This window comes from Topomyia yanbarensis, chromosome 1 (genome assembly GCF_030247195.1).
Source record: "Topomyia yanbarensis strain Yona2022 chromosome 1, ASM3024719v1, whole genome shotgun sequence".
Lineage (NCBI taxonomy): Eukaryota > Metazoa > Arthropoda > Insecta > Diptera > Culicidae > Topomyia > Topomyia yanbarensis.
The window spans coordinates 6,667,148-6,687,278 of NC_080670.1; the positions used below are offsets into that span (position 1 = coordinate 6,667,148).

Genomic DNA, 20,131 nt, shown 5'->3' on the forward strand with positions numbered 1-20,131 from the left:
CACTGGAGCCGGAATACGAACTGGAACCAGCCAGAATTCCGGTTCTTTCCGGCTGAGCTTAACTGGGAGTCAGAGCGGTATCCAGCATAAATGTAATAGTAACGATCCAAAAACGATTTTTTAATATTTTTTTTCCAATTCGCGTATATGTCTGTCGAAAAACAACTTTTAAATTGTTACAACGATGGAAATTTGTTGAAATGTTTGCAAAATATACTTGCAATATAATTTATTTCTTAGCAAATCATGCTTTCATTCATCATGCTTCTTCTAATTGCGGGTATTGTGACCCCCGTGCGGTAGAAGTGAATCCAAAACAATCATCACGTACTCGCTGTCTCTTACTGTTTTATTAATTTATTCTGGTTGCAGTTGAAAATCGAAATAGTGAATTTGCGTCTTTCAGTTTTTCTCCTATTTTCAGCGTACGCAACTAAACCACAACTGGTGTAGATGATGCGCAACTTAATTCTCTAACATGTAACATGTATATAATACACAAGATGCGCATTAGTTGCCCACTTTGCAAATACGGAAAAAGCGGAAGGTGCAAGTTCAATATTTCCATTTTCAACTGCAACCAGAATATTTAATTTTAATTTTTTAGGAGTTGCAAACTTCTTGGAACTGAAACAATCACATCCCCAGCAAAGCGTTTTGTTTCATAATTTCGAACAGTTTTGTGTTAAGCTCAGCCGGAAATGAACTGGAATTCCGGCGGGTTCCAGTGCGCATTCCAGCTCCAGTGATTCTAGTTAGAATCGGTTGTGTCACTGGAGCCGGAATACGAACTGGAACCAGCCAGAATTCCAGTTCAGTTCCGGCTGAACTTTACTGGGCTTTTGCTCAAAATGAAGCTATGTTTGCCAAACGTCGGTCTATCTTTGCTAAAATTAGCTGGAAACAGGAGAAAAGTTCAATGCCTTCAAAATTTTACATATTAGTTATCGACGTTAAATAGCCATTTGTTTAATTCTATTTGTACAAGTAGTGACAAAATTTGTCATACATTTTGTTTTGAACCACCAAATATCACTTTGAAAAAATCTGGCAATCTTGGTTTGATCATTCTGCTACTCTGCAATCACTCACAAAAGCTCACGATGATGAACCAGCACACAGCGGTATAACAGGGTTGCAATCTTCGGTCGTAGCGCATGGCACTCGCGCGGCTCACCACCGTCAGTTCAGTCTTGATTCAACTTTCGATCCCGTTGGTTTAGTTTTTGGTGTGATACGCGCGCACCCGTGGTTCGAATCACATCAGCTGATTTGTTTACGTTGCTAGTGACTGGATTACCGTAATGTGATGAAAGTGGTGTTTTTGATGCAATGGTAGTATGACCGCATGCAGTGAGAGTGAGCGGTGAACACAACAAATACATTCAACGTGTTCAATTAATTGCGTGCAATGAGCTTAGGTGTACTGTGGAGTATGAATACTAGGTCTTGTTCTTCGTCGTTAGCTGTAAACAGTAAAGTGATTGCGTCGTGATTAGCTTTGTTTACATTCGGTCTGCTAGCGATTGGTCAAGCAGGGTCATCAGTGCGTATCGTAGAATTGCACACACAGCGCTAGTGCTTATTTCAATTATTTTTGCCAGTATCTTTGCTATGGAGAGGATAAATGTGACGAGGATCCAATTTCCAGCAAGAACATAAACATATCCTGAATGGCTGAACTGAGCTGGTGGAACTCACCCACCCGTTTGCGTTTTTTAATTGAGTAATAAAAAGTGAAACAAATTAAACGGTTGCCGAGCACTGTTCAACTGAGATGAAATTTAAAGGTCAATTCCGCTAATAGAATAAGCGATTGCTCTTAATTAGTGTTCTGAAAGACCATAGCTGGTGTTTGTTTTGTTGGAAGTTTTTTTTTACCAGTAATCGGTTATAAAGTTGGAAGCGAGAATATAGCCAGTGATCCTAGCTTTTAGTTTTCGATAGTGATTAGGGTTGGTTCGGCAGTCAGTGTAAATTATATACCTCCTGTACCATCGAAATAGGTGGGAAGTCCGCGATTCTATACAAAAACTGAGGTTTAAGTAGAGTAGCTAGCGTGGAAGAGTAAATGCGTAACGAAAGCCGAGCTGAACATCTTGGATCGGACGGGATCAATTTGTGATGGTTGGATATGTTGTACGCGTCTCGTTGCTTTTGTTCAAGCCGAAAGTGTTTTGAAAGAAACTCATTTCCTTACCAAAGCGGTAGGGGATGATGATGGCTGCAAATAGAACCTCCACTCCAACCCGTTCCCAACAACCAGTGGTGTGGCAATAATAGTGAAAAACAAGAGGAAACATTCAATTACCCGCTCGAGAAAACAAGGTGAAGCGGTGATTGAACCGATGAGAATTGGTTAAGACCCCCCTGGAGCTGTCTGATGACTTGGAAAACTGCCTCCTAACGGGCGGTGGCTGCTCCAATATCAGACGAAATTTATCCGATATACGCTGCTAAGACTGTTGCCGTAATCGACAGCAAACGAGCTATAATTCAACACAGGATGGGAGTTTTACTAGTAGCAGCCACTGTGGTGTGCTGTCAGCTGGTGCTGCTGGAAAGCACTGCTACCGGAAATCATCACAACACGTCACACTCGAAAGGTTAGTGATCTGTGTGTTTTTTTTTCAAGCCTTTAGATTTACTGAATTATTCACGTCCTACATATGGAAAAATAACTCATGAAAATCAGCGAAAATAGTTTAAAACTGCACCGAGTTTCTTTATTACTTACTGTTCTGTCAATGCTGTAAAGCTTTTTACAACCTTTTCAACAAGCTGCGATTTCCCGTGCTAAAAATTCGCGTACATTTAAGCTACCACAGTCGTAGCCAAATCCGCTTTAGGGAAGCACTCCGAATTACAGAAGCGAAAGAAGATTGCCCAACCCTGCCAGCGACCATAACATTATCCGATCAAGTCGTAGCAAGCTGCGTATTTCTAAGGTTATTTCTCCCACAGCTCCCAGTACCGTTTAATCGAATTTGCTCCGTCATCGAATCAAGCACGGTCGGGACCAATATACCATAATAATGTTGTGCGATTTCCGCGCGGTCAACTCCCGATCGATTGGTGTACGGTTTGTGTTTGCCCCGTTGCGATCGTATGAAAAGAAACAACTAAGAAGCGTGGACGTTGAAGAATGCTCCACTCACTAATCGAACCGCTTGCAGCCATACGATCCGAAGCCAGTCAGGACGGACTTTCTTCCCGGCCTGCTGAGATAAACAACGCGAAGTGCTGTTGGCGAAAACTAGAACATGGTTAGCATCGATTGCCAGGTACGAATTCACCTGAATGACGGAGAAGGAAGTCGGCGTGTGGTTCTCTTTCCAATGGTCGATTATATTGCAGCCTTCGTGTCTTACAATGGTAAAACCGGAGCATAGTGAAGAGTGAGCCTCTAAGCCAACTTTGCCTTTTATGGAACTGGAACTCGGAGCTCTTTCTAACGAGAGGCGATCTCCTTTTTTGAGATAGCCGCGTACGTCGTGGCTGGACCGATTTCCAGAAAGCATGCCTTGTGATAATCATGCCTAGCTAGTAAGAGGTAAAACTTGGTTGGTATTGCTTTTGAAGCCTGTTATTATCCTCTAATGCTAAGGATCACGAATGTCCTGACATGGAGGACTGACGGCGATCATGAAAATATACACCAGATTAGAGACCCTCTTACACAATCGACGGTTGCCGATGAAAGAGCGTATTTATTGCTTCCGATTTCTGAACTAAGCCGTTCCATCGGCACTCAAAATGGGTCACCACATGGACCTAGCAGATCGTATCCGTGCCTAGTGGCTCGAATGTTTTCTCGGTTCCATTGTGTCATGTCTCATAAATCTGTGGTTTGTGGCTCGATAACGAAAACTTTGCTCACGAGAAAGGGTAGACAACTGGAATGGCGTTGATGCACTGCCACGAGACGGACGCTTTGAAAATACAAAAAGTGGAATGACAAAGGCGCGGAAGAGGGTAAACCATCGAAACCAAAATTAATGGACTGATCGGGATATTATTTTTTTTTTGTTTACAGAGTGCTATAATGCTCAGTGGCTTTAATGGAAAGCTCATTCCAAACAAAAGATTATTAAGATAATCTGATTGGTGTGTTAGATCGGCTCGTCCAGTTTGACAGATCGTTCGCTTTTACTGCTCCCTCTCAGAGTCGATTATTTTATTGCTGGTTCCATATATGAATGAACTGTTTTTAAGCAATACGAAAATTTAGATTTTTGAAAATATGTACATTAAGGTTTCGCTACGATGCAAACAAACAAAAAACGATTCAATCAACCGTGTGAATCTCCTCGACTAAAGTCCCTCTCGAAAGGTATCTCCTCCTAAGCCATGTTTCAAGTACACGACACATTGCTGAACGTTTCACAAATGTTTTCTTCATCAGTTATGAAGGATCAACTGTTTGCTGAAGTGTTTTGTATATGTATATGCAAGTAGAGCAAAGTACAAACTTTAATTATAGCAACTCCGGCGTAAATTACCACAAGCAGCAAGAAAACCGACCGGAGTCGGTCGGTGGCGTGTTGCGCAGCCCAGCGACGTGTTGAGGAAAGTGTGAATTTTTAAATGAAAACCAAAGATGGGAGAAAACGAAAAATCATTGCATGTGAAGAAGACTCGAAGTGCTCTCGTGTTGTTCTTTTTTTTATTTCTTTCGAAAACAACAAAAAAACAGCCACTCTTCGAAGACCCTTCAGACCAAATTGAAGAACTCCAAAGAAAAGGTTAAGTGCATGCACATACACACGGGGCGAGTTGTTAAGAAGCTATATGGTACCAGTCATGTCTGAGGTAGTGTAGATATTTGTGGGGAGAAGTAAGTAGCAAAACATTAAACATTCAACCGAAAATTAGCTGCTTATCTCTTAAAAGAGTTGACTCGTGTTGAACTCAAACATAAAATTTCACTTTCCTGTGCTTTGGGTTTAGGGATTGAGTACCTAGCGTAGACGGCGGCACCACTGCACAGTGGAAGAAATCCGACCAAAAAGGCAATTAATTAGAAGCCGCTGAAAAAGTATGACAATATATACACCACAAGTTGCGGAATTTTTTAGGAAATTAAACGCAATCAAATTTGTTCACCGCACGCACTTGTGACCGGAGATATGGGGCTTTGAAGATCCGGAACATTACCGGTTTTCATCAAATCAGAGGCCTAATTCAAAATCCGCTGAAAAAGTACAAAGAATTATATCCTTAAAGTTGCGAAAAACTTTAGTAATTAAGATGCAATCAAATTTGTTCACCGCACGTACTTGTGACCGGAGATATGGGGCTTTGAAGATCCGGAACATTACCGGTTTTCATCAAATCAGAGGCCTAATTCAAAATCCGCTGAAAAAGTACAAAGAATTATATCCTTAAAGTTGCGAAAAACTTTAGTAATTAAGATGCAATCAAATTTGTTCACCGCACGTACTTGTGACCGGAGATATGGGGCTTTGAAGATCCGGAACATTACCGGTTTTCATCAAATCAGAGGCCTAATTCAAAATCCGCTAAAAAAGTACAAAGAATTATACCCTTAAAGTTGTGAAAAACTTTAGCAATTAGGATGCAATCAAACTTGTTCACCGCACGTATTTGTGACCGGAGATATGGGGCTTTGAAGATCCGGAACATTACCGGTTTTCATCAAATCAGGCTCCCAATCAGAAGCCGCAGCAAAAAGACCTAAATCTAAATATTGAAAGTTGCGAAAAACTCCAGCAATCAAAGCGCAATAAGCATTCGAAGCTGGAGTACATTTTACTGTAAGCGTTTGAAGTGTATTTTGCTGTTAATTTACTTTGGGAATTTTCACGATCAAAACGCAGTTTTTAACGCATGGCAAACTCTTATTACATAGTGTTGAAAGAAAGTGCTACTGGTATCTAATAAAAATGCGTCTGTTAAACTGGTAACACTACGGCACGTTCGAGTAATTCTTGTATATGGTTAAAAACGAACCTAACCAGTATCAAAAGAGAAAGATTTCGAAATGAAAACAAAATGAGATTTTGGAAAATATGCGAGTATTTTTTTCAAATCAGTTTACAATGTTTCACAGGAGCTTAAAATAAAGGAACTAATCGCAAAAAATATATAACAATATTAATTCATATGAACTTATTTCTAACTAATTGGACATATAAACAAAAACAAAAACTATTATATATCAATATTAATTCATATGAACTTATTTCTAATCAATTGGACATAAAACAAAGGAATTGCAATATGGTCGTAAAAATATTAAAAAAATAAATAAATAAAAATAAATTTTACTCTGAATCAAACTCTGATTCAGCATCCCATTCTTCGTCAGACATGTCTGAACACTCGTTCATGCTACATTGAGTTACATTGGCGGATTTCATGTAACCCCGAATCACCTCTTCGAACTCGGAATCTCGTTTTGGTTTTTTAGATTTTTTAATTATATTTGCCGCTATAAATGGATCGCTCCAAGAAAGTGCAGCCACCAACATATCCTGAATGTTTGCTTCAGGAGATACCTATCACGATTAGATATTATTAGATCAACAAAGCAATTGTCTTGTCATTGTAAACTAACTTTTCGTGATCCATATAGCCGGTTCATCTTGTGCCTACGATGCGCCGATTCTCCCGCCTCTTCAGAATAATATGCTAAAGGTAAGGGCTGAAAAGATGTTATATATATATATATATATATATATATATATATATATATATATATATATATATATATATATATATATATATATATATATATATATATATATATATATATATATATATATATATATATATATATATATATATATATATATATATATATATATATATATATATATATATATATATATATATATATATATATATATATATATATATATATATATATATATATATATATATATATATATATATATATATATATATATATTTGTTCTTTAGAAACTTACCATGGATTCTGATATATACCTAAGATGGCTGTATTTTTCAATACAAGGGGGTATATCGCGTAAATGTGAAAGTGATTCCCGAAGTATTTTTATGGTATGATTGTATAATACTTCTACTTTTTCGCCATCCAGAATCTGGGACGAGCTACTAAGGAAGCTAAGCAATCGTATCCCCTTTATAATTTCTTCGCCATTCTTAATTTTTAAACATTTTGCGAATTTAGATGGTTCGGCTAATAATCGTCTTGACATATTACCTGATAGAGCAATGAAGTTAACGACAATGTTAAATTTTTAAAATATAATTAATGCTCTACTGCACTAAAATTGGATATCGGATTGAAACTGAAAGGAAACTCAACATGTTGCAATATTTCTCGACGAACAATGTAGAGTAGTAGAGGGATAAAAAGCAAATTACCAGTATTCGAGTTTCCTGATCCTCCTGGTTGTGCTCTGTTCACTCTGACAGAGAACTCTCTCTCCAATTCTCCTGATATAGTTTTAATTTTGTCCTTCACAATAGGATGCGTCAAAGGAAACTCTCCACAAACTTCCTTGGCGGCGTGTTTTATCAGCCACTCTACACTATTGATCATCGAGTGCATGTATGATGGACCGATCACGCTGTTTTTCGATAAGCACAAGGGGCACTTGTGGGTGTTGCCATTACCAATAATGGCGTTCGCTACTTTACCGTCGATTAATGTATAAACGGCTTCGATTTTAAATTTTATTCGCAGGTCTTCGATGTGTTTTATTATTACGTATTTGTTCAAATCGTCTATATCGTCGAAAAATTTTTGAAAAATTTTCAACGTTAGTTCGGTCGACTCTTTAGCCCATCCCATGAAGGTAGGTCGCACCATTACGTTCGATTGTGGGGCGGGATTTTTCCACAACATTTGACCACCTTCAATTTCAACTGACAGCAACATCGCATTGGCCACCACAAGCGAGCCGTCTTGGCCCGTTATTCCTTCTTGATTATAATGGTTGAAGGCTGTGGCAGAGTCAAATCCTCCAGCAATGCGCAACACACAACTTACTTCACCGGAATTGCGTCCCTTTATCGATTCAATTATGCTAGGGTAGCATTCAAAAAGCCGGTTCAGGTGTGCCTCGAATAAATATCGAAGTGGGACCTCCACTGAAAGAAAACCCCAATCCCAGTTCGGTTTTTCAAAACGGGAAATTATTTTGTTCCGAAATTCAATAATCTATTAGAAAAGAAATCACTTAATCCTAAAAAATTATTCTCATGCAGTTAACTTACCGAGTCCCACGATCTTAAAACAACCATCCCAAGTTCTTTTTTGAAAAACATCGCGATCGTATTGTATTTTCTTCTACTTAACGCCAGCTCGCTCTTCAGCATCAAACTACTCTCCACTGAAGCCGGTTCTATTTTGTTTATGAGTAGCTGTTTCGCATATTGCTCTCCGCCCATTCTCAATTTCTTTAAAATGTGGGATATGTTTTCGGAACTCTCCAATATCGCTTGTTTTTCGGCGGCCATTAAAAGTTTTTCCAAGTTTCCTTCTTCGTTTGCGAGAAGCTTACGAGCATGCAGACGTTTTACACGATGCCTCAATGCGGAAAATGGTTTTCGCTTTCGACCCACCTTAGTCGTCCTTTTTTTATTTGGAGTTGATTCATTTTCACTAACTTTTTTTGTGGTTGAATCGCATCTGGAATCAAGCTATTTAAAATATTATTTCTAATTAACCATTGAATCTGTTCAATAATTAATTTAAAAACGAGCATGAATTTAAATTCTTTAATTGATATAGATTATAATATATTATAGTACCTCCACCTCAGATTCAAGCCAGCAACGATTTCGTTCGTAAAACCTTGACGTTGATTGCTGTCGATCCCACCTTCTCTTGAACTGTTTTGTCCAGGTTCTCATATTTATGTATACGTTTGCGATTCGAATCCACTCTTCAAGCTTGCTTTCATTTTGGTTGAAATTTATAAATTTTTCGCACAAAACTTTGTTCGTAATCATTTTGTATACTACACAACTTGCATTTCAATTTGATTATTCACGTCATTGAGCAGTTGCCATGGTATTCACCATTGAGCGTACATCCATAATGAAGTGTATCTGTTTTTTTGTTTTGGAGGCATTTCGTGCAGATAAACATGAATATAATATATGCGTTTTGATTGCTGGAGTTTTTCAAAACTTTCGATGTATAGTTTTTAGTATTTTTGCTGCGGCTTCTGATTGGGCGCCTGATTTGATGAAAACCGGTAATGTTCCGGATCTTCAAAGCCCTATATCTCCGGTCACAAGTACGTGCGGTGAACAAATTTGATTGCATCTTGATCGCTAAAGTTTTTCGCAACTTTAAGGGTATAATCCTTTGTACTTTTTCAGCGGATTCTGAATAGGGCCTCTGATTTGATGAAAACCGGTAATGTTCCGGATCTTCAAAGCCCCATATCTCCGGTCACAAGTGCGTGCGGTGAACAAATTTGATTGCGTTTAATTTCCTAAAAAATTCCGCAACTTTTGGTGTATATATTGTCATACTTTTTCAGCGGCTTCTAATTAATTGCCTTTTTGGTCGGATTTCTTCCACTGTGCACTGGATCACACAACAGCACTCATCTAATATGTGCCACCGCCTACTGGACCAATGGCGCAGTAGATAAAGCCCTCCGAGCAAAAATGGCGTCACTTCTGAAAAGTCAATTAAAAATAACAACAGCCAGTACCGTTAGGTTATGAGCTTGAGCATAGATTTCCACCAGAAAGCAGAGTCGGAATACAAACAGTTTGTTTACATTTGGCATATGGGATTTCAATCATTCACTACGTGGGATGCCAACTATGTACGTATATGCGGATACGGGCGTTTTTATGTGTACACATACACATTTCTACACACATCCTGGGAGTGAGATTTTTTTAAAAGTTCACCTCCTGCACGGCTGGACCGGAGAAGCATTCACTCAATTCGAGGCGGATAATTTATTTTTGTTTGCTTGTTTGCCCGGGCGGCATATTTCCGTGTGCTGGTCTTATAAAAAGGCAAAGCCATAAACAGTGTTCTCGCCGAGTCTTTCTTTTTCTGCTCCTCCACTCACTTGGTACAATAGGTACATGGGAAATTCCGAATCCCAGCAGAGCTACTCTCTGTTTGGATGATAGGATCGGTGTTGCATAGGGTCAGCATAGTGAAAAGCTTACGCTGGTGACCTTAGAGTCAGGTGATTTACTGCAGGTTAGAATAAACGATTATAACATGGTAGGAATCGAGGAAGCATAAAGTTTCTTTTTATTTCGGCAAGTTAGAGCGAATAGATCAGCGTGAAAAATTTTGCGATTTCCAACCAATTCCAATTTCTTGATCTGAAATGGAAATTGTGGGTTCTGGTCAAAACATGGCTCGACACAGATATTTCTTTAGGGCCTAATTCGCAAATGTAAACAAACTGAATTTTCGCTATTATAATTATTGAGCGACTTAGTGGAATGTATAATTATGTACAACATATAAAACGGCAAACTTATTGTAAAAGTTGCAGTTACAATTCACTGACGAAGTGATTAATCATTATCAGTGCTGTGAAATCTCAAATTAACTTGCCTATTTTGCTGACTGGGGCTTCACGCAGTATCCAATGCCTTCAGTTAAGAGCAAATATAAATTCATTCACACAGAAAAGCAGACAGAAGACAGCATCTTTTACATTTTAGAGTGTGCAATAAGTGAATAAGAGTCCGGTGCACTTTTGCTTGATAATCCCACTCAGAACCAGCCTAGAAAAAAAAATCAATTCGCAAGCGGTGTTGAATTTGACCTGAAAATAACTGCATGAATGCGCTGTACCGAACGAATGAAGGGCAATGCAACAAACGAAAACTGTTCCCTAAGCGCGACGGACAAGAATTGAATTTCGTCCCCCTTTCAATCTCACTCGGGGATGTCAATATATCTGAGTTTTGATCATTATAATCTCAAAAAGTTGCTAGAAAATGAAGTGGGTTAGCTGGGCAGCACACTGTGGTCATGAATCACACAAAAATAGATAAACGTGATGAACACATTAGCATTTATTTGTATGCATATGGAATCAAAAAATCTACCCCAAGTCAACATCAAACAGACATTTCTTTAATCTTCCAAAATGAGTCACTTAATCGATCAAGAGTCAATTTTTTTTTCGTGAGTGAAACAGACACCATTCGCTCTCTAACTTCAATCAGTTTGCCCACCTATAGTGCAGACTCTTGCTGGAAGCAGTATGGTGTATTCTTGTACACGGAAACAAATTTCTCTATGAATTCTGGAACAATCATGTGTTTACGTTACGAAAACAAGACTATGAAAAAAATCACGTGTTTTATAATTATGTTTAATTTCCCTTCAGTAACGCCTACATAATGCTTTTATTCGTAGAGATATTTGTTTTTGTTTTGTGAACTTCAATCACGGCTTATGTCATGTCATTACAATATCGATTTTCTGTGCGAGAACTAGTTCGCAACTTTAAGAACAATAGTTAAAAATCAACGGGTGACTCATGTATTTATTCATAGATTTAGGGCCATTATTTAGAGTTGGACTGTACGACGTGACCTGATTCATGATTTATTACATTTTCAATATAATCTGGCTTTCGTGGTTGTGAATTAGTTCACAAAATCAAAACATATTTTCTCGTGAACTATTTCACAAAACGATGAATATTATTCATTAAATCTTTTAATCATCGTGAACTACCCTCCCCAAGGTTGAGGGGTTTGACGGTATTGCAAACATCATCAAGTATATTGCGTGCATCAGTCCTACAATTGCTTATTGCATTACACCTCGATAGTGGCGCATCGAGGAAACCGAGAGGGTTTATGTGCCTTTTTATGTTCTATGTTCTTTCATACTCTGCACCTGCGCATACCAACGCTTAACCACTAGTCTGTGCGAGGTGACGTGGCCGACTGGCGGGTCGACGTGGATTGACTTTTTCTGTGTGCCGTGCTCGTAAACATTGTTCCACAATTTGATGGCGGTATTCGTGGACGGGGCTCTCAGTGGGGGTCATTGTGTGTCCATTTATCGATCGACTTTGTCATCGTGCATAGCATAAGCATAAGCATAAGCATAAGAGATCGCCCGTAGTTGCTACTCCGTTATTGACCAGAACCAAATTAGGTTGCAAAATGTTCATTGGAACAACATGCTTGGGAATAACATGATGAGCCACATTGTACAATCTATTCTGATCCCTGCATGCTGATCAATACCGACGCCGGCCACGTCCGAATGCAGATCTTCTGGGAAAGGAAGGAATGTTAGTCCGATACATGTTGCTACTAGAGACCGAGGAATCCTCTGCATCTCCACATGTATCACGGGATGGGGAGAGTTGTTAGTAAGTGTGCCAATAGCGTTATCATGTAATAATTGCTCTGGGCAGCCGGCTGCCGAGAATTTGGGAAATTTATCATTTGTTGTATTAATACGATTAGCAAAATAAGCACCTTGAACTCCGGATAGCCGGCTATAAGGAGCACTGCTTATATTTTTTAATATTATTCAATCACACAACGAATTTATTCGTGGTTTCTATCGTGTCGGTGCTGATTTTACCCAGCGATCGTTTGAATAAATTGAGGAATCTTATACAGAAGGTTCATCAGAATCTTCCATAGGTATCGCGGAGTTGGCGGTTTGGAAAGGAATAGGGTCCAGGATTCGCTCCAAGCAAGCAATGCGACCTGCATAGCATAGTTTATCAGGTAGTAGTTCAGCTAGTCTTCGAGAACACGATCGCTCGAAAAATAAGATCTACCGAGAGTATCCCATGTTTTCCAAACAAAAGCAATTCCACATCCACACAGCCGATCGTGGGAGTATTGCCCAGAAAAGCCAATCTCATCTGTGCAATGGGCCGGATCACTATTTATGCGACATTATTTAGACTAACTTCGCTATTCCTTCTCTACGATATATTTTTTGGGTTGCAAACTACCGAGTGATAAAACGTTATACAGACAGAGAGTTATGATAGCTCTAGATGTTATAAATCAACGAAAGTATTTCCCATTCCCAACATCGGACTGTTTGTGAAATACACGTATACGAACGACTATATCGAACATTGAAGGGAAATACAGAGGATCGCCAACCTGATGCAAGGGCCTGTCACCAACAACGGAACTTGAAACCAGATTCATTAAAACAGACGCGGCGAACTTTCAGTACGCATTGACCCGCGATCACCGATACTAGTCAAATTAAAGTCTTATTGGCGCTGATCTCCGAACAACTTTTACGGTATTGTTTTCTCGGCTATATCGAATACTCTCATTCTGCTACTATCGGCAGAAGGCTGATAGCTCCCAGTCGTCGCCGGTCTAAGGACCAAATGTCATCAATAGACCCAGACTCGCGTGGAGGCATGCGATAGAATAGAAAACTAAGCAATGAAAATGACAGCAAAACACTTATTCTTCGCACTGACAGTACTGAAGGTAATTGCCAACCGGTCCCCGATCCCTCTCGCGAATTGTCAATGCTCAAACCTTATACATGATTGAAGTCATCATTCCACTCAAATAAGGCCATGCGTTCTCCCAAAGCACATTGAATGCTCTGTGAATCAGTTCCCCCGTTGGTAAAACAAACCCTAAAGAAACATAAAAATTAGTTTGCTCAGTCCAAAGAAAAGTTCGCCGACCGGCAGATACGTGTTCCCTTACAGCGCCATCACATCAACGAACACCCAAAATTTACATGCGACAAAATATCTGCAATCCCGAATATAAAAGACTCAAAACCTCTAATCATTTGCAATAAAATAATACAGTAAAAAAACAATGAATATCCACCAAGGCGGCTCATTTTTAAAGATAGCACCGCCGATGAAACACTCAATAAAAAAATAGGTGACAAGGGACGCGGACGAAATTAGCTGAGCACCGACCGGCTGGTTTGCCACCTATTTTTCGGGCGAAGAATTTTGGGCGACACCTGGTAGTCGCTAGTCGCTGGTGAAACGCCAATTAATTGAATGTCAATTTTTCTTATTGCCATATTTTTTCACTTTTCGAATCGAATTTTTTTCTCTGAAAAACCATTTGTCACTATTTTTACAGTGTACACTGTATTTCTAGATATTTTCTGTACACTTTTATTGTCCTTGCATCGGGAATCGACGGCCCGTAATGCGAGGAAAAGATATTTTTTCATTTGCCGGAAGTCAATTTTCACAAACTGTCACCACTCGCGTCTGTCGAAAATATGCCGAAAAATGCTTTTATAAACCACTTCACTTTGTATAATTGTTAAATTGCACCGTTATTAACACTTTTGATAACCGGGACACAGTAAACAGTGCCAAAAATGATGAAAATTAACCGACTCGAAGGGAGCTCTACGAGAGTCAACCGCTCGCGACGAAGATACACACTCGAATCCCGATCGACTTTGTCATCGTGCATAGACTAATTAAGTTAATTTGATAATTAAATTAATTTAATAAATATATAAGTAGAAACCTATCAGCTGTCGTTTTGCAATAATCGTAGTTTTTCGTACTAGTGTACAAATGTTATGTAATAGTCGTATATCTATTTGTGTATGTGTTCGTCTGAGTATTTGTGAAATTTGGGTCAGGGAATGGATGAGGAACTGGCGTATAATACAAGACTCTTGGAAGAATTATTTTGCAAAAGACGAATTCCCCATACGAAATCCCATGTAAACTTTAAACCGTGGGCGCAAAACTATAGTTTCACCCTGAGTGCATATAAGGAGAGTGACGACACTGTCAAAATTGGAACAATGATTATTTGTCAGTGTCATTCCAAACGAGACAAATCCATGTATTTTGAGAGGTCATTTGTTCGTTTGGAATATTACTGACAGATAATCATGACAGTTGTCTGCACTCTCCTTACATACACTCTGGTTTCACCGATCGAGCTAAAAATTTGCAGAGTTGTTCTGGGAGCTAAATGGGACCCAAAAAGTTACTCGGAGGAAAATTTTATTTTTTTTTCATATAACCATGTCCCACTCTACTGTACATATAACATACCAACCGGTCCAGCTTGAGAAGGATCAATTCCAAAAGCCATAGGTCTATGAATGAAAATATTCAAACATGAGGTTTTAGACTTTGTTGTATCAGCATCATCAAAGTTAATCAAACATCAAGAGTTCGAAGGGCATCGAATCCGGTGGGAATCAGATGGTATCACCAAAGCAGCAACAGCCTCCGAAATTACCACTGCCGATGCCATCAACCTTTCTTCCGTGCTCACTGGGTTTGGAACAGGTTTAACGTGTTTTGTTATCTCGACTTGTTGGCGTCCGACGGCGCGACGTCATGTCCTACAACCTTCCAGTTTCTCTCTTCAGTTAATTGTTTTTGACTTCCAAAAAAAAAATAGCCTGGTATATGAAAGAGAACGATAAAATGCGCTGTTTGATGGATTGCGGTAAATGGCTACTAACGTATATTGCTTATCGTCTGGTATCGGGTTAAAGAAACGTACGTAGCAAAGCTCCCGTATTCGACTTGGCTTTGCGTGATTCTCTGCGGTATGGCTCGATTAATCATCAGCAATTGTTCTTTTTGCTTGAAGATTCAATAAAATTCTTTGTTCGGTTTTGATAATTTTTCAAATTGAATACAGTCGTGACTCCAACAAACAAATTTTATGTGCTAGTAGGAACGACTGACAGCGGTCAAAAACTGGTAAAAGAAGTTGTTGCTAGTATAAGCGCATCTGTCAAATTTCTAACTATTGTCAGCTTCATTGTCAAAGTGAACTTGACATGAAATTTTGACATTCAAACGCGTTTTAGTTAGACAATGGTTCAACTAGCGGAGGATCAACTAAAAAGCAGTCCACTTGAAGTATTCAACCAGCGAAGCACAACTGTACTTTCTGCGGATTATTTTTATAATATACCCCCTACTTCAATGCAAGAAAGTAGTTAATAAGTGCTAATTATACTCATGTCCCAACACAGGCACTGATTGGCGATTGGCAGGCTGACTCTTGCGTGCGAAAAGGTGGATCAAGTACAATCACCTCTGCTGCTGATTAATTCTGCTATCTGCAGATACTAAAAGTTCACGAAAAAATCCGGACACACGAGAAATATTGCCATTAATTTATTTTATAAGTAAAATTGTGCTAAATTGCATTAAATTGCGTTAAGAGTGTATAGAATCACAGTAGGCAATTGTTTTCGGAATAAGCTCATTTGTTAACATCGTTAGTGTAAGAATAAAGAAACTGCATTATCCCAAATCCACGGTATGTGGTGTCCTGGAACTGGTCTGAATGAGCTACGACAGGAAACCTGGAAGTGGTAAACGGTATCTGATGCTAAAACTCATTCAGTCGGAATCCAAAGCTGTCGTGGAGAATGGCGACGAAAATAGCGTTTCACAATCCTATACCCTGAAAGTAAAGAAGATGGCTGGTTTGAGAAATTTCAAGGCGCAAGGAAGCTCTACGGAAATATTCTGATGGAATACGTTATGGAAGATAAAATGTACTGCAAGTACGTTTACGGACAAACAGTTTTTCGTTTGTGACTTTTTTCGTGTTCAACCTTGTAACCAACTTTGTAACGTGATGTCAAATGCCAGTTTGGCGTGACCATGATAGCTGACAGCTATATCAATTGTTACAAGTACTTTAATATGTATTGCTAAAAACGGGTTTCCAAAATGACAAACTCTGTTGCCTTTCCATGTTATGGACTCCTTCGGCCGGCATGTACCGTAAAGCAAAACAGTAACATTGTCTTGACCAGCCCGCGCATAGCTGACATTATCGCGCGCTCTGGGAAAATGCCACCGATTGAAGAAGCAAAGAAAGAACGGAAACTTGTTTTCCGGTCCGTGTCAATGTTGTGTCTTGTTTTCTTTTTTCGTTTCGTTCGTTACATTTTGCAACTATGGTAACATAACGATGCTAACGGGATGCTATCATAATATCACCACAGGAATAAGGTTGAGGCGAAAGGCTGTTTTGGTCGTACTCCTTCGGTTCCTGAAGTGCTCTCCATTGCACCTTTTGGCACCAATAAATCATGCTGAATATTTTCATAATTATGATTCGTTCCAGCAGCGATCTTGATTTTGGTCCGTGCCGGTTCCATGGTTGGTACGACAGAACAATTGCCATTCCGTGTTTCGCATACCGGCTACGAGTATAAATACAAGCGTGCAGTGTTCTGGAGTCAAAAGGAGCTTGATCAGATTCAAGCGTGCTGCTGCTCCTAGGGGTTGTCCGATTAGCACGAGCAAAAATGTTGTCCTAAATGTCTGAAAAAATCGTCGGATTGCATACAGACCTGTATGAAACAGTTAACAGTACAACATCGATCCAATGCTCACTGATAAACAAATGCTCTCCAAGTGTTATCCGCATACGATTTCTCATACCCGGTGCTCTGTCGCGTTCTACTCGAGTAGTCCTCGGTGGTATACTCACCTTAATCCGACTGAGAGTTCCCAATCAACGAATTTTCTCCCGAAACTGATACCCGTTTCCTTAAACCAATTAGCTCCCAGACTCCGACTGAGAGTTCGACGGCGGCGGAATTTCTCTTGGTACCGATGTCCGTTTCGCGAACCAATTAAGTCCCAGTTTTGTCACGACACACGTGAGCCATTTAACTCTCCGCTTTGTCGTGATCTGTAGTTCTCGTCAATTTTTAATACAAGAACATATTCTCAGAAGATAACTTTTGCAAAAAAAACTTAAAAAATTCCATTTAAAATATTAGGCAGATTTTTGTCAAAATTATTCAATTTTTCAAATTTCAAAAAAAAAAAATTCGGGGAGGCTTTCGAGCAGTTCTAGCTACTTTTATGACATAGAATCCATACCATTCTAAGTCATTGTAAATGTTTGTTGATGTTAATGATGAAAATTCATTCTATTCGATTTTTATAACAATCTTTAGCAACACACTCAGAGTAATATACAACGGAGTGCTCTTCTCAATAAGAAAAATGTATGAAACGCAAACTAAGATCCCATATTTGAACATTGTCGCTCTCCTTTCAAACTTTATAGTGTTTATGGGCACCACTATTGTCCCGGCAAGTGTTCAATTACATATTCCAATTTGTTTTCTACACAAAGCTTCAGACCGTTATAGGACCCCTCGAGTGTGCAAGCAAACCACGCAATTCCGTTCGGTCGGCCCTTTTCCGCGCACATCTCCCAAGAATTCCATCCCGGTCCTTTGTGCAACCTGCCTGACGTGACGAATTATGACGGTGGAAAGCAGAAGACTACGCTCGTCGAACTGGTGATGCTGCTTGCAGATATGATGATGATGATGATGATGCATTTATGATGCGACTTAGTCATCGCGAGAGCTTTGTGTGGGAATGGGTTTTCTCTCTTTTTTAAATATTGGACGTTTGAAGTTTGCCCCTTTTTAACGTTTATGGGCATGTGCATGTCTAATGGGGAAACAGGTTCACGATGTTGACCTTTTTCCAGCATTTCTAATTGAATTTATGTTGTACAGGAATGTTATTATTATCATATTGTCAAATGATGTTTTTGGGATTAAACCCTAAAGTAAGCGAACTGTTGCCGATATATTCATATGCCTGCTTGTCTAATAGCATTAACAGTTGTCGCTACTCACGTTTGTGGTGGTTGTTTCTTTTAATCAAAGTGACCACAGCCGGCGTGCAGGTAAACTCGCTCTGTTTACCCGCCCCCAAAATCGTCGATGCAGTTTTATCTAATATAACAGATTTGTTTGCCACTGGTAAACCCACTTGCGGCAGCTTCTAGAGTAAATAAGTGAAATGCTTCGCGTACATAAGCGGAAAAGATCAGTCTGGAGGTTGGCGAAAAAGGAACGATTAAGTAGGATTGGACGGCGATTAAGTTATATTAATCTGTTAGGCTGTAATTGGGAATAACCTCTCACTAAATAGACCTCCAATCTAACAACAACATTTTGCCTGAAATTTAAAAGTTCGAAAACTGTTTTTGAATTTTGTTCAATAAAAACAGTATACATTTCTAATTTTTAACACCACAATACCATACAGAAACTTGTTGCCCATAAAATCCAAATTCTCCCATTAATTGTCCCCTTGCCATTCTGAACCTTCTTTCTTCTTCTAGCAATCGACCATAAAATTGACACCAACTCGATACAGATCAGATTCCAATTCTTTCATCCGCCACCAGCCACTAAATGTCGATGGATGTCTGTGACATCGATAGCTATCGATTTTATGTTTCCTTCTACATCACCGGAACACGGCGAATTGTTCTGAGTGCGTGGGGTCTCTGTCGTTGTTCCACGCGCGCTGCCACATAAGGCGTGAAGCTTCCCACGTGTTCTTTAGAGCACATCACGTGTTATGATTAGCAGCTATCGATATTTACCCATTAGAGAATTATGCCAGCATTTGGTCACTTCAAAGGTTCACAAAGTTTCCAACGCAAATTCCCGACGAAAATTCCAAATCTCGCTCTCCCTGTACGATCTCGTATCGAAAAACCCAGCCCATCGCGGTGGCCTTGAAATCGTTGAGCATCAACCTACAGGGTAAACGAACCTTATTACGGTTTCGGTTCTGCATTGCCGGACTCTCGTTAATCTAAATACAAGTGGCAGTCCTGAACAGATCCATCGATCGCAGAGCCGCATGTCCGGCTGACAAGCTAATGAGCCGAAGCGAATATGATGAGCGGTAGCAGCGGCTCATCCGGTCCGGGTCACAGTCCATATGCTGATGAAGGTTGCGCACAAATGAAAGAAACTCTTCTATGTGTCTAGTTTTGAGTGTCTGTCGATCGAGTTCCCTAGTCGAACCTAACTCCGCAGCAGATGCAAACAATTAACGCTTCTGTCATGATTAGTTTATGAAGCTACTGATTTATCATTTTATTGGCAGCTGTAAAACGGTTTGTCAGAGGCATTCATGTAATCAGAAAGTGGCTGCTGTCTGGTTTATCGGCGCTGAGTAATCTGTTCCAAACTTTGGTTAATTTGCTTTTTCACTTTTGTACGTAATAATCTGATACAAATCCTATTCAGCTGCTTACAGGTGATGCCATCACTTAATAAACGTGACGCGTCGCCTACTGACTGAAGTTTGACAGATTATAGTTAATTTAAAATTGTGTATCAATATGGTTCTCTGCGCAT

The 20,131-nt window shown here is 39.4% G+C and overlaps 1 protein-coding gene across 1 annotated transcript in view; it reads left to right on the forward strand.

Moving 5' to 3' along the window:
* The first annotated feature begins 1,190 nt into the window (after positions 1–1,190).
* The window catches only part of LOC131676739 (uncharacterized), a 57,616-nt gene continuing 38,675 nt past the window's right edge, over positions 1,191–20,131 (forward strand). Inside the window, exon 1 of the mRNA XM_058956013.1 lies at positions 1,191–2,606. Coding sequence (XP_058811996.1) covers positions 2,507–2,606 — 100 coding nt within the window. The 5' untranslated portion in view covers positions 1,191–2,506. The remainder of the gene's footprint in view (positions 2,607–20,131) is intronic.